At 55.7% G+C, this 15,797-nt stretch overlaps 1 protein-coding gene across 1 annotated transcript in view; it reads right to left on the minus strand.

Moving 5' to 3' along the window:
* Positions 1-3,837: 3,837 nt before the first annotated feature.
* The window catches only part of LOC143384290 (sialic acid-binding Ig-like lectin 12), a 30,995-nt gene continuing 19,035 nt past the window's right edge, over positions 3,838-15,797 (minus strand). The window contains exons 2-6 of the mRNA XM_077105900.1: positions 8,563-8,583; positions 7,557-7,907; positions 7,093-7,371; positions 4,162-4,283; positions 3,838-3,867 (exon numbers count right to left, since the gene is read on the minus strand). Coding sequence (XP_076962015.1) covers positions 3,838-3,867; positions 4,162-4,283; positions 7,093-7,371; positions 7,557-7,907; positions 8,563-8,583 — 803 coding nt within the window. The remainder of the gene's footprint in view (positions 3,868-4,161; positions 4,284-7,092; positions 7,372-7,556; positions 7,908-8,562; positions 8,584-15,797) is intronic.

A 15,797-nucleotide genomic window follows, 5' to 3' on the forward strand; every position in this document is an offset into this window, starting at 1 on the left:
TGTCCAGTGGTTTCCTTGAGGGACAGCAACGTCTGGATGGGGACACACAAGTCCCCAGACAATGCCAGTGCCACAGGGCAGGTGGCTGAGATGGGCAGGCCCAGCTGGGGGTGGGGGGATCTTGCTCTTCTGGAGAGGAAGGTGAACTCTCAGGGGACACAGCAGAGGTGACATGGTGGGGACGTCGGGCAGACCTGAGGGACATGGGTTACCCAGGGGACGCTGAGACAAAGGCCATTCCTGGCTGAATTCCCCACACCTCTGAAGCCCCCTCTGCTGAAGTCCTCAGCCAGTATTGAGTCTGTGCTCCGTCTGTGTCCACTCCCACTCTGCCCAGCAGGGAAAAGGGCGCTGCTCAGAGTGGGCGCTGCCTCTGCTCAGGACTGGCTCTGGCTTGGGGATGGGAGGCCATGGGGTGCTGTCCGTGGTGCTATGAGAGTGGGTTCTGACCCAGGAGATGCCCACAGCTCTGTGGAGGAGCCTGATCAAGAGTCTGCAGTCAGGGGTCAGCACGTCAGGTGTGCCAGGGAGAGCCCAGGTCCACCTGGAAGGGGGCATCAGGAGGGGGACAGATCTCTGCTTCTGTCCTGTCCACCCTCAGGAATGCCCTATGGACCACGCCAGGCTGCTGGCTCTGACCCATTTCACCTCTCTACACCCCTGACTGAGAGGGGGGATTGTCCTTGGCAGGGGGACGGGGCAGCTGGTGTGCAGGTGGGTGAGCAGCTGTGGGAAACAGTCTCCAGACACCACCCAGACACCACCCACAGAACAAGGGGTTCCTCGGGTCACTAGAGGGTTATTCCCATTCCCACAGCCCCTCCTCTTGGGGTGAATGGAGCCCAGGGCTGCTCTGGCCCATAGGACGTGGAGGCTGAGAAGTTCTGAGACTGAGGAGGTCAGGCAGCCTCCACCCACCCATGGATCCCTGGGCATCTGGGCATCCTGGCCCTCTGCTGCACAGAGACCCACGTGGAGGAGCACCAAGATGTCACATGTCCCACCCTGACAGAGGCCACCATCTCAGTGCAGCTGCCTGAGAGAGCCCAGGGCCAACCACCAGCCACAGTGCCCAGCCCGGGTCCCGCCCACTCACAGCAGGGGACGTACAATCCCATGAGTCCTGGGGCTGATGGGCAGCAGTACCTGCCTGGAACAGCAGGCCATGGGGCACAGCTGAGGGAGAAGGAGGGATGCAGTGGGCTGCAGTCCCCCCAGGACGACTCTCGAGGTTGGGGAAAGGAGTCGGGTCCTGAAGCTGCTGGGTGGAGGACAGTCAGAGGCACTGATTTATTAATGACAGCAGACACACGTTCAAGACAGAATGCAGGCCATCTTGAGGGTGAGAAGCTTCTGGAATAAAGAATAGAATTCACGTTCAAGGGAGAGCGTGGGCCATCTCCAGGGGGAAACAGCAGCACCTTGGTCTGGGGTGTCCATATTCACATAGGGACAGTAGTTAGGGGCTGCACTAGAGGGAGCAGGCTGTTTCTCTGGCCCTTGTGCATTGCCCTTGAGTCCATCTTTGCAGACAGGGCGGGGGCTGAGGACCTGAGTTGGTGGCTCAGGAGGGCTTGTTGGGCATCCCAGTGGCTCATGGACGCTTCTCTTTTGAGACTCACTATACCTTTGCTTTTCTGCATCCCCAAGTTCCTCCCTCAGGGCCAGTGCAGAGGCCACCCTCAGAGATGTAGGTGACACTGCATGGACCAAAGTCCCCAGGGCCACAGAAAGACGGAGACCTGGCAGGGACGGGCCAGACCACTGTTCCCTCTACCAGGCAGCAGTTGCTTCAGTGACCCTAGAGAGAGCAAGGCATGTGGAGGTGGAGGTGGGCAGGGCTCCAGCACAGTCTGAGGAAGGTGGCTTTATCGTGATGGCACTGGGGAGCCCTGCCAGGTCCTCACAGGGAGGGACACTCGTCCATCTGGGAACTCTGGGGGAAGACTCTGGTTCTGACGGAGATTCGAGAAAGGGGGGCCAGGGAAGCCTTTGGGCCCCTCAGTTTTGGGTCTCCAGCATCTCGGGATCCCATCAAGACCTGTCCCACCCTCCGTCCTCCACCCTGAGCTCCACCCAGGTCCATAGTAAAGCAGAGGGCAGTCGTCTCACTGCCCGAGGTCTGCACGGAGGACCTCAGCTGCACCCACCATCGACCTCAGCTGCACCCACCATCGCAGCTCTCTCCCACACCCACCTGTGCACACGCACACTACCACCCCCAGGGCCAACACAGACCCACTCCGTCCCCATCCTCCGAGATGCCCTGCGCATGTGCGTTCTGCCCCACACAAGTCCCCAGCCTCTGCACCCCACCCACCCTCCCCATCCTCGCTTCACTCCGTCCCCGCAACCCCACTGTTAAACCACGATGCAAAGAAAGGCCACCAACTCCAATTGACATCAAATTAAAGCAATCCTGTAATTCTGACCAGCCAGGGCTGTCTCCTGAAAACCGTGGGAACAGAAGGCAGCCCGCAGCTCTGAGGAGTGCAGCTTTACAGCACAGAAAGTTACAAAAAGGGGGGTGTCTGCAGAACTTACAGATAGCAGGATTTTGACAAGCATAAGACAGAGGCAGGCAGTAGGTAATGGTGGAGCACTTAGGGAGTGAATCAGATCCCAGCATCAGAATTCATAAGTCACCATTAGAGCTTCAGAGAGGTCCTTATCTGGCCAGGGAAGGCCAGAATTTAGGAGGCAATATCAAAGTTTCAGAGAGGGCTGCTATCTGGTCGGGGAAAGCCAGGGTGGTGAGGTCAAGGCACGGGCAGGCATTCCAAGCAGTGATTCACAGTAAAGCCTAAATTAACTACTCATGCCTTGTGACGTGATGGCTCCCTATCTTAAGAGGGAGTTAGGCTGCGTTATCACCCACCTCGAAGGGTGCTAATCATATGTTCTGTAATTCCTGCAGCCTATAGTGACCACAAAACCAGGAATCAGGACAAGCCGTTTCCCCTCCAGGCGATCCACCAGCGACAGCCCTCTGCCTCATGGACACACGGTCCTCTCTCACCCTGGAGCAGGCACAGAGGAGATGCCCAGCAGTGCCCTTGAAGCCTCGGGCCGAGTGGACGCCTGGACCACAGGGTTGGGGGGAATCCCCCAGCCTCAGGCTCCCCGAGGACTGGTGCATTCTGGGAGTCGTAGGGCAGGCAACACCAAGGCCTGGAGGTGGACCAAGACGTGCAGAGGCAGGAGGGGACAGAGCTGCGTGTCAGGAGCAGGGTCTGCGCCTGCCAAGTCTCAGATCCCAGGAGCCTGACCCTGAAGGTGTGGGGGTCTGCAGAGGAGGGAGGACGGCTCTGGGAGAGAGTCCACAGCACGGCACTAGGAGGCCCTCTCCTCCATGGTCCCCTGTTCCTCTGTCACCGTCCATGGAGGGGACACACAGATGACCAGGCTGTAGAGGAAGTGGGCACATGCTGGAGGCTGGCACTGGGGACAGATGGTGGGAGGTGAGGCGGATCCCATGATCAGGGGAGACGAGAAACAGGTGTGACCAGGGTCAGGGGGACAGACATCAGGAAGGCCAGGCTTAGGAGGAAACAAAGGCCAGGTGCTCAGGGGACCAGGGAGGTACAGCAAGGTCGAGGTGGGGACCCACCTGGCTCTGCTATAGTGACGGGGCCCAGAGCCACTATCCATATGGGACCCAGCAGGAAGGGGGAGCTTCAGATGGGAATGGGCAGCTCACCTGTGGCCATGGGGAGGTGGCCAACCTGGGGCCTTGTCGAGAGAGGGTTCCCTGAGCAAGTGGGAGGCTGAGAGGCCGCGTCACTGACCTGGGACTACCTGGTGACAGTGTTTCCAAGCTCCACGCCCACTGTCGGCCTAGCTGCCCTCTTCCTGCAGGACCTCACTCTGAGGGAAGAGACCAGGGCCTTAGGGGGGCAGCTTGGTGCAGTGGGCACTGGTCCCTGCCCTGTGCCCTGTCAGGGACTGGAGGTGACTAATGGAGGCTGAGGAGGCCTGGCCTGAAGACCTCTTTGATGAGACCCACTTCCCCCACGTTGGGCCAGAACTGGGGACAGACAGGGATGGCCCATGGCCCAGGCAGCACTCCCTCAGCCCCTGCCTGGCCGGAGCAGTCTTCACCCCTTGGGTCCCCAGCTCTGGACTCTGGGATTCAGTGCCAGGTGCCTGCCCTGCCCACACCTCCTCTCCACCCCTGGGCAGCGCTGACCTGAGCAAGATGAGGCAGAGGCCGAGGAGCAGGATCTTGACAGCCACCTCCCCGATGGCCACCAGGACCACCTGGGCCATGGGCCCTGACCTCCCTGCAGAAAAGTGGACGAGGCCAGGGTCACCTGCTAATCCACAACCAGTCCCTCCTCCACCTGAGGCCATGGACATGGCTCCTCAGGCCTCCTCCATCCCTAGTGTGGGGCCATCAGCCCAGGCCGCCCCCCAGTCCCTGACTGAACAGCAGCTGGACAGACAGGACATAACTTCCTCATTGTCACAACAAAGTCTTTCATCAATCGATTTCACCATCAAGAAAATGAAAGACAACACACAGAACTGGAGCACAGAGTGGCCAGTCACAGGGTTCGGGGTGGACAGGTCACTGTCCAGTGTGTGGAAAACCCTCCTAGGGCTCCAGTGACCAAGGACCCACACACCCAGGCTAAAGCAGGATCCTGGGATTTGAAAACACCCCCTTCTGAAGGACCTACAAATGACCACACGTACAGGAAAATGTCCCCATCTCCCTCCACGGGGACCTTCATGACAGTCAAAGCTGCACTGAGTGTCCCCTTCACACCCACATCAGAGCACAGTTTGCACAAAGGAAAACCCCAGTGTTGGTGAGAGTGTGGAGAATTCAGGACGCTGGACAGTGCTGGTGGGAATTCAGAGTGTCTGACGCTGGGGGAGGGGCTGTGCGTCCTGACACAGGGACAGTGACAAGAGTCTAGGTAGCTCCACCTGCAGATTATACCCAAGGAACAGGAAACCCTTACTCAAAGCAAAACACCAGCCCTCCCAGCCAATGTTCATAATGGCCAAAGGGAGGGAACAGCCCTCCTGTCCATCAACTTGTGAATGGATGAGCAATCGTGGTCTTGCCCACAATAGATACTGGACACTTGGGAAGGAGTGCAGTGCTCCTCTGTGTTACAGGGAAGAACCTTACATCACTGTCTGGTGAGCGAGGCCAGAACAGAAGTCACTCTGTGTGATTGCACTTCTATGCATCGTCCAGAGAGCAAATCCTCAGAGACTAGATCAGGATAGTGTTGGCCAGAGGAGGAGACCTGCTTCCTGGGTGCAGGGCTTCCTTCTGGGTGATGAACGTGTTCTGGGACTTCACAGAGGTTGTGGGTCACATCACTGCACAGGCACAAGATGCCACGTCTAGTGTAACGTGGATTGTGGTGGGTTTTATCTCAATAAAAATGTGTGGGTGTAAGTTTATAAACTACAGGGAGATTTGAAATTGGCCTGACATGGGCAGAGATCCAAGGGTTCTTCCAGGAGTAGAGGGTGTCGCTCAGTGGTGACTAGGTCCCGAGCCCTGGGTTCAATCCCCAGCACCAGAAGCACAACCAGACAGGGGTCCTCCCCACCTGGCCTGGTGGACACCCTCACTGGCCCCTCGCTGGTGGGAGTTACTGTCTCCACTCTGAGGGGAGAAGCACCTGGTCATGCCCCAGAATGAGAAGAGCTTGGGACCCAGGTGCCTCTCGTTCAGGAGCTGAGCTCACTGAGTGCACACCCAGCTGTGGACGGAGGCTCAGGACCATCCACTGCCCACTCCTGTGGGCTGAATGGACTCAGAGCCAGGACGGCCAGTTGGTGGAAGACCCCACAGAACAGGGTCCATCTGGGCAGTGGGACACCATCGTCACAGGGAACGAGGACCCTGAGTGTGGCTGACATGCAGTGACCTCTCAGTCCTCAGGTGACATTCCAATGTTTGCCGCAGCCTGCATGGACACTGGTCACTTCTGGGAGGGACCTAGGCTCTGGGGACAGCCTGCTGGGCGTGTTCTGTGTGTGCCCTGGACTGTGCCTCCTCCCGCAAGCACTTAGATCAAAGCTGTTGGGGAATAAGAAGAGGAGGCTGGAGGCGGGTCCAGGAGGAGGCTGGGAGGGGCCTGGGAAGCCCAGGTCTGCTGTGAGAGTGTCACCCTGTCCCTGTGGTGGTGAGAGGCAGGTGCTAGAGTCCCAGGGAGCCAGGGAGGGAAAGGACAGAAGGTCAAAGCAGCTGTGGAGCTGAGAGTGGGGAGGGTCCCTGAGGTCTCCAACTAGAGGTTCTCTTACCAGGTTAGTCCAGCATGAGGGGGACCCAGCCCTGCCCTGAGCTGAACAGGCCTCCACCCCAGCCCCAGCGAGGCCCCTCCCTGCCTGGGCCACCCCTGGGGAGACACTGACTGCAGGGCTCTCTGCAGCATCTGGACAGGGAGATGGTTTGTTTCCCCTTTTAGTTGGATTGAAGATAAGACAGTGTGGGAGACCAACCTGGCATGTGACTGAGTCACTCCCTGGCTGGGTGATTGAGGCATGGGCTAGCAGAAATGCCACTAGAGTGCCCCGCCCTTCTTGGGTTCCAGGACTGGAGGACAGTGTCTTGTGTAGACGCCTGTGTCTCCACAACCCCAGGGACCAATCTCTACACCTGACCTTGCAACTCTGCCCCCCTTGACCTTCATTGGACGGGATTTTCCCCAGAATTTAGAGTTCCCCAATAAAAGCCCACTCCAAACCATGCTTGCCCTCTCTCGCTAGCCTCTCCTGTAGATCCTCGCTCCCTGACTGGGGAGCTTGAGGCAGAGAGCAAGAGGAGCCATCCTGGAGCTTGGTTTAAAGGTAATTTGTGTGTCTGTGTTTTATTTCTAACTCCCTGAGAATTTCCCTGAGTGACCGAATAGTTCATCATCTGCGCTGGCATCAGCCCATAAGGCAGCACTCCCCACACCCAGCCCGTAACCACAGACACAGAGACAGGGCCTGTGCCCTTCCAGGTCCCTGACTCAACCAGGCCCCCAAGACATAAATAGAGTGTTCCTGGCCCTGGAATTCAAGCCTCTTTCCCTGTCCCTCACACCCTTAGGGACCCAGGTGTCCTGGCCCATTACTCACAGGTGACATTGAGCTGGATGGTTCTCTCTGTGGTCACACCAGTTGCAGGGAACTTCACCTGACAGGTGAGGTTGGTGCCATGGTCCTGGGGCCGCGGGGTGAGGGTGAGCACCGAGGAGTGGATGATGTTGGGGTCCAGGGAGGACACAGAGGGCCCATCCCAGGAGAAGGTGGGGGGTGTCCCCTGCTCACAGGCCCAGGGCACAGAGCAGGTCAGGTTGCTGGGACGGCCAGACTCCAGGGTCCCAGGGACGAGGATGTCAGGAGTGTGGGTCAGGGCTGGTGAGCAGAGGGGACAGGGAGGGTAGAGGGGAGGGTGGGAGGTGGGGCCCTGAGAGAAGCTCAGGCTGTGACCCAGCTGCTCCCTGAGCCCCTAATGCTTGACCCCCATCTCCCCCAGGGCAGGGTCCCACCCAGGGCTGTCCTGTGACCTCCCTGAGGCTTCCCTGGAGCTGGAGTCTTACCTGTCACATGCAAAAAGACCTTGTTGTTATAATAATTCCACTTAAATGTTCCTTTCTCAACCCGAAATACGTAGCAGCCACTGTCATTGTGCTTGGCGTCTCTGATGCTCAGGGAGCAGTTGTTGGTTCCTGGGTCCCCGAGGAGGTGGAACCTGCCCTGGGTCTCCTCCTGCACTCTCCGAATAGAGTTGTTTGTGGCCACAGGACAGCCGTGGTCTGTATTGTCCCCTGCATGGAACCAGTAGACAGAGACATTGCCAGTCTCTGAGCCACGGTAGGAGAAGCTGCAGGGCACCAGGACACACAGACCCTCCTGCACTGTCACGGACTTGGGCACATCCACTCTGTGTTCTGAATCCTGAGGGGAGGGCCCCTGGGGAAGCCGAGGATCATCACAGGGCACCCTCCTCAGCCCCACTGCACAGGCCCCCTCCACTGCCCCCAGCAGGGACAGCAGCAGCAGCAGCCGCAGCATCGGGAGGCAGAGGGTCCTGGGCTCCTGGGACTGAGCAGAGCAGTGAGAGCCTGCGGAGGGGAAGCTGCAGGACCCACGGAAGCTGGGGAGGGGCCGACGCCTGGGCGGTTCTCAGAAGAGGAACCTCAGACCCGCTCACCACTGCAGTCCATCTGCTCTGTGCTGAGGAGGGACACCCCACAGCCAGAGACCCAAGACCTGCCAGAGAGGGGCAGAGGAGAGAGGAGACCAGGCCCTGCCCCGTCTTGGGTGCTTCCCTGGAACACTCAGTCGGGACCAGGACCCTGGGGACACTGGGAGTCCGTGACACTGGCAGGGTTCTGAGTCCTCCCACCCTGAGGGCTTTTCTGTGTGTACTGGTCACCCCAGGAGCTGGCCAACTCCTACCTGGACCTGGGACCAGACTTGTCTCATTCTGTGGAGTGGTCAGTCCTGCAGGAGGGACTCTGTAGGGCCGCGTCTGAGCACAAGAAAGGCAGAGGGACACAGCCAGCCAGACACTCTGTGCAAACCACCAGGCGCTCCCTGCACTGCTGGTGAGGCCACCAGAGGCTGCCCCCTGGTCCCCACCTGGGGCGCTCCACGCAGGAGCTCAGCCTCAGCTGCCTGCCCCAGAGCCCCAGGTGCTGGGGAGTCGGCCACCTGCCTTGGTGGCATGAGGGAGGGGTTCAATAGGGCACAGCGCTGTCCCAGTGTCCAGTGCAGACACCAGGTCAGTGACCCTCTAGAACAGGGGCCACGCGGTGTCCTCAGGAGGCACAGAGAGGGGCAGTGTCCTCCACCAGAGCTGAGGGGCCTCTCTCCCAAGAGTGCTGCCTGCTGGGCGAGCACTGGGGCCATTTGGGGACGTCCCCGTCACACACATTGGCACTTCCACATTAGTGTGCCTCTCACTGTGAAGTGGCCCCCGAGGGATGTCAGGTGTCCAGACAGCCCCAGGCTCACAGGACAAGACGCAGTGCTCAGCTCGCGGGTCCCCTCCCCCAGCGGGGGCTCAGGTCTGCTCCACTCTCCTGGCTCCTTATAGTCCAGGGTCATCGCGGGTTGGCTGTGTCCCAGGAGCTCCTTTCATGACGACCACCCACGTGGCTTCTGTGGACACCTCCACACACTCACCAGGTGACAGTGGGGTTGTTGTCAGGCCCTGGTGACAGTGACAGAAAGCTGCTCTAAATAGAGAAACACAAGGACAAGCCGCTTATGTGTGGAGGAGAGTCCCCATGTCACTTGGTGAAGATTTGGGAGAGGTTGGCGTGATCCCTGGCAAGAGTGTAGGTTCCCATTTAGGTGACATCTGCCAACTCCTCCCCACGGGGCGGTACCACTCATTGTCCTGCTGGCAGTCTTGGGGAGCTCTGGTGGCTGCAGGTCCTCTTCAGCATTTGGGGACAATGGGGTGTCCCTAAACTTATGTCATGTCAACCCTCCTTGTTCCTTTGTGAAGGTTTCCTTGGTGCGTCACAGTTGAGCCCGAGAGCAGGGTCACTGGGACACCGTCATCTGGGCAGGGAAGGTGACTGGCTCCACTCTGTCCCAGTGCTGTCCCCTCCCTCTGTCCTCCACCTGTCCCCTCCCCCACCCCCTGGGCTCTTCTACTGATTCACTGTCCTCTCCTTGGGGCTCTGTTGGAGCAGGACAAGGTGGGACTCAGGCCCTGTTCCTGGGGATGCACAGCAGGACTTGGTCCACTGCAGCCCACGGTCCTCCCCTCTGGTCGCTGTATTCCCCTGGAGCAGGCCGCGCACCGCCCCTGGCTGCAGTCTCCAGCCCCACAGGCCAAGGCTGCTGAGCAGCGTCTCCTCACTGACTGCCCTGGATTCTCTGTGCCCAGTGGAGCCTCTTCCTGGGCCCCGCCATGGAGACCCCAGTCCCCTGTGAACTCTCCTGCTCCAGGCCCCTCAGTGGAGATGGTGCTGTCCCTGTGCCTGGCCTCCTGTGCTCAGGGGGCACCCTGCTGAGGCTCCTGCTGGGTCCTCCTCCCCTGCAGGTTAGGGAGGCTGGGTTGGTCCAGCAGCTGCTGAGGGACAGGTGGCCGCTTCCCCTTAGCTACAGTGAATGCTGCCACAGTGACCCTGGGGTGGACACATTGCCTCCCAGGTCTGTGTGGGTTCCCTGGGGGTGGTCACAGTGGAACCTCTGGTGACTGGATCAGCTGTTCCTGGTCTTTTGAGGAACCATGGCTCTGCCCTCCTCAGCGGCTGCCCCCTTTCTCCTTCTCAGCACAGAGCACAAGCCTCCAGCCCCACGTCCTCCTCCTCACTGGCATTGCCCATTTTAAAGTAGGACCCTCATGGTGGGTGTGAGGGGCACGTATTTAACAGGTGCAGTGTGAAGGGTGACGTGGAGGTTTGGGGTTGCACTTCTCAGGTGATTCCTGATGGTGGTGTGTGTCCGCGGGCTTAGCCGCCATTTGTATACCTTGGAGAAATGTCTCCAAGTGTTTTACTATAGCCATGTGTGATTTCCTTACAGAGTGACCATTTGTCAATCAGGTGGGGACCATTTTTGTTCCTTTGTCATTTGTAGATGGCCTGGTTTTGAGGTCCTTCCATGAGGATTGAACCCAGTGCCCCACACGTGCTGGGCCAGCACTCCACCACTGAGCTCCAGCCCATCCCAGAGGGTCCACCTTGACCTGCTCTGGACACAGGACACGCCCTAGTCCCAGGGTTTCCTCTCATGTGTGACTTTTTCTCTCCCCTTGAATGACCTCATCAGCAGAGCAGGTCCCTGTTCCCCAGCGTGGGTGTTGCACACAGGAGCCCACTAGTGTGTCGGGGCTGGAAAAGTCGAACAAAGGTCAGGAACATAGGACAGGGGGCCACCTCATGAGCAGAAGGTCACAGGACATGGCTTTGGGCTGAAGGGACCCATCCAAAGAGTCCCAGGCCCCAGCCACTGGAGCTGTTAATGTTACCTTGCTGTTAAAAGGGGGTTTGCAAATGAGACCAGTTAATGACCTTGAGCAGAGTTGATCCTCCAGGATTATCCAGGGGGTGCCTGAATCCAATCAGGGGTCTCTCTGTGGGAGAGACCTGGGCAGGAGACCAGGCATCCGCAGAGGAAGAGACTGGGGGACGGCAGCCAGGGGTCCAGGCTACACCCTGGGAGAAGCAGGGGTGGACCCCGCCCCAGCTCTGCAGAGACAGTGTGGGAATTGTCCCCCCGTGGCCATCATAGACCAATGGGCACATGGAGGGGATTCACAGGGCAGCTCTGGAGGGTGTGGAGCAGGATCCAATTAAAGCCCTCTGTCCCCAGAGCCATTTGTGTATCCCTCTTTGCAACCAAGTCTTCTAGATGCCTTGTACTCCCAGCGCACTCCTCCTTCCAGGTTTCCTGAACATTCTCCAGGGAAGTCTCCACACCCTTCCCCATCGCTGCGTTGGAACTGCTGTTGCCCAGATCCTCCCCCTGCACAAAGGCCACCACAACAGATGGAAGGCCCCAATGTGAGACCTGGAGCTGTCACACGCTGGAGGGAACACGGGGACAGTGCCCTGACCCTGGCTGTGGCAGGGGCATCATTTCCTGGGTAACCCAAAGCACAGGTGACAAGAACTGAACAAGACAGATGGGATCGAACTAAACCCAAGGAGACAAGGAGAAAAGGGACAAGGTCAGATGTTCACAAATATAGACACACATGGATCAGGGCTGGACATCCAAAGTGCACAAGGAACACAAAGATTTCACAGCAACAAACCACCTGCTAAAAATGGAGAAAGCCCCAAATAGATATTTCCCTGAAGCAGATTCCTGTGGACAGCAGGCGTATTTAAAACACCCAGGTCACTAGTCATCAGGGAAATGCAAATCAAAACCACACCGAGGGCGGGGTTGAGGCTCAGTGGTAGAGCACTTGCTACCCACTTGCACTGGGTTCTGTTCCTGGCTCCACATAAAATTAAAAAGAAATAAAACAAAGGTAAAAAAGAAAAAAAGAACAATGGATGTCCCCACACCCCTGCAAGGACACCCAGTGTCAAAAAGAGAAAAGACAAGTGTCAGCAAGACACGGAGGAAGGAGCCCGTGCCCAGGGTCTGTGGGGATGTCCCTCAGCAGAGCCGCCCTGTGGAAGAGCACAGCCCCAACCCTGAGAGAAGGACCCGCCCAGGATCCAGCAGCCCCACTGTGGGGGTCAATGGCCACAGCAAGAGATGAGCTTGTCAGAGAGACGCCTGCAGCCCACGTCCATTGCTGCACTGTCCACAAGAGCCAAGGCAGGGAGCCAGCCTGTGTGTCCACCAGCAGGCAGAAGTATATTAAGAGGTGATGCACACACACACACACACACGTGCACACATAAAAATACAGGAGCACACATTCATATACATATATGCACACACATACATGAAGTGATGCACACACAACTGCACACTCATGCACACACTCATAGCATGATCTTATACAGCCTTAAAAAATAAGACTGTTTTTACACACACAGGAGCTTGGATGGCATGATTTTAAGAAAAATATGTGGGAAATTGAAAGAGAAATATCCCATATGTCATTATGTGGAATGTGACAAATTCACACCCAAATACAAGACTACAAGCTGGATGAGCCAGGTGAGAGGAGGGTCCAAGAGCACAGAGCTGCACCTGGGAGAAATGAGTCCTGGGGTCGAGGACGCCCAGTGGACAAGGTCAGTGTGACGTGCAGCGTATTTCAGCACAGCCAAGAGAGCTCCTTCCAATCTCCCATGACAGAGCCACAGGGCAGACACTGCCAGGCACAGAGCATCTTCCCACAGCACAGGGTGTGCCAGGTGGAGCGCAGAGGGGCTGGTGGGGTTGAGGGCGCTCACCTGGGAGTCCCTGTGCTCAGCCCTCCACACTGTAGGGAGTGTCACAGCTCAGTGCTACACACAGTGAGCAGTTGTCACTTCTATCTGTCCATAAGAGAGTGACATTAGTGATGGTAACAACAGAGCACAGCAGTGAATATTCACAAGAGCCACGTTGTGCATAAATACGGGACATTTTATTTGTCAGTTGGACCACATCGAAGTGCTTGTTCTTTGGGGGGAATATAGAAATATCTGCACAGATTAAGGTCAAGAAACTCTTTCTATGAGTTTTCTTTTCATAGTTTTACAGATTTAGGTCTTACGTTAAGTCTTTAGTCCATTTGAGTGGTTTTCTATGTGGCACAAAATAAGTGTTCACTTACATTCTTCTGCATGTGGATATCATTTTTCCTAGAATTTTTAGACTATATTTAGCTGTGATTCTGCTGATAAATATTTTTTAAATTAATTTTCAATTAAGATATAATTTATGCACACCAAAAATTGACCGTGTTAAAGCGCAAAGTAGGAATTTCAGTGTATTCCCAGTTGTGCAGCCATCGCCATCGTCTAATTCTAGAACATTTCATCATCACTCAGAACCCCAGTGTGCACTAGCCTGCCCTCTCCCAGCTCCCAGCCCCAGGACCAGAAATCCACTAACATACTCTCTGTAACCATGGATTCATCTGCTCTGGGCATTTTTATATATGAAATAAAATAAAATTTAGTTTGGGGGCCTTTTCTCTCTCACTGAGCATGTTTCCAGGTCTTGGTGTCATTTCTCAGTGCCCCTTTGGTCTTTATGGTTGAAGAATCTCCCTCTGTATGTAGAACACCTTTTATTTTACACATCCACTAACTGATGGACATTTTGGTTATTTCCACTCTTTGGCTATTATGAGTAAATCACAAACCCATGAATCACACTGCTGTGACTGGGAACTACTTTTTAGTTCACATCTAATGAAGAATCCCTGTTGCAATTTACAACTCTAGAGGAACTCTGTCTCACTTAATCCTCCAGCAACCTGGGACTTAGATCTCAGCATCCCTTCACATAGAATGTCATAGACCCAGAAGAGTCCTGTGTCTGGACAAAGGATGGGAGGAGCCACTGGGTTGACAGGTTGCAGATTCAACTCGACTCCAAATGGAGTGCCCTTCTCAGGATTTCATGTAGCTTTAAAACCTGCGACATACGCATGATCAAGTTCATTTTATCACGTCCATCTCCTCATGAACAAGAGATGAGACTAAATCAGCTGGTCCTGACCACCTTATAAGGTGGGTAAGACATTCCAGGAAAGAGCTGTAAGATGCACAGCAAGACGAGCTACAGACATTTTCAGCTGTGACCTGAGATGACCCACACAGTGTGCCAGCAAAGGGATCTAGATTCTTCCTCATCACAAACTGGAAGTCAGATGGCCTGATCTTTGTCCTTACTTCCTGGGTGAGTCTCAGGAAAGTCACTTCCCTCACTATTGGACTCTCCCAAGATTGGCAACCAGTGGTACCCACGCTGGGAACTCACTTCTTCTCTTTTGTTTAAAAAAAGGAAAAGTCAAGCGCACTGCCTGTGTGAATCCAAGTTAGCTGTATAGGAGCAGACAAGCTGCTTCACGCCTCCCTGGGCCTGTTTCCTTGTGTTTAAAACGTGTAATAACAGCCCCCATCTCATATGGTTGTGGCTCAGGGTTAAATGAGCTAATAGAACAACCTCACATGGAGTGACGCCCTAGAATGTCCGTTACTTCTTAGTGAACTGCCTGCCTGGCTCCGTCAGCCTTGGATTTGGATGTGCTCTGGGTCCCCTTTCCTCCTGCCCGTGCTGCAGACTCTGCCCTCCTCTCCCCTATTCCACAGTTCTCCACGTTGACAGGACCCTCAGAGTGGAGTTCACATGCAGAGCTAACCCTCACTGTCCAAACTGACTGCCCGACTTCTGCTCACAGAAAGAAGATTCTGCCAAGTTCCCCAGTCAGGAGCCTCTCACACCAAACACATGCTGCCTTGCTTTTTTTTTTTTTTAAATTTCTTCTGTTTCTATAAATTAAAATCTCAGGCTGGGGTTGTGGATCAGTGGTACAACACTCGCCTCACAGGTGTGAGACCCTGGGTTGGATCCTCAGCACCACATAAGAAAATAAATTTAAAAAGATAAAGACATAAAAAAATAAAAAACCTCATTTGGGATGTTGGATGAACCTTACCTGGGTTTTGGCTCAGGCTTTGCCAGTAAATCACTGAGGACCTTGGATCCAGTATTTTTTCCCCTCTTGGTTTCCTTTTTCTCACGATGACAGGAGTGGGCTTTATTCCTGAAGATGTAAGGGTCCATCTAGTTTAAAACTCTGACTTCTTCTTGTTCCTCTCTGCCAGGCTCCTGACCACCACTCTTCTCAAGTTCACCTTGTCTGGGTTCCAGGGCTGCAGCCAATTCTTTGTCTGGGGCTCACCTTCCTCTGTGTGTTTCCTTAGCAGAGGGAGAAGGTGGGAATGCTCTCCTGCCTTTATAAAGGAAGCACTGACTTACATTAATGGAAAAACTGGTTTTCTAGAGGAGCCCAAGGCTAACAGGGAGACTGATACCCTGTCTTTATAGGTGGGATGACTGTGAGACTAATAACTGCCTGCCTTCTCCTAAGAGATTGATGTAGAGGAGCCTAATTAACCCACTAACAAGCAGGGCATGAAGGGGTGAGTTGTCTCAGTAACTGATGAACTGACTCACAAAGGGCTAATCATGACTCCTTCGGGCACTAATCTGCTCCTTCATTGACCACAGCTTGGTTGGCTTACCAACAGACTGGTGACTCACTTGCTGCCCTTTTGGCTGACCTGGCGACTGATCTGGAAACAGGCCGACCAGGGAACTGAGGGGGAGGCAGGCTGACCAGGTGACAGGGTGACTTACTGTGCAGGGAGCACAGACACGGGCTCCAGGTGAACCGACCAGGGCTCCAAGCT

Source organism: Callospermophilus lateralis, chromosome 18, assembly GCF_048772815.1.
Source record: "Callospermophilus lateralis isolate mCalLat2 chromosome 18, mCalLat2.hap1, whole genome shotgun sequence".
Classification (NCBI taxonomy): Eukaryota; Metazoa; Chordata; class Mammalia; order Rodentia; family Sciuridae; genus Callospermophilus; species Callospermophilus lateralis.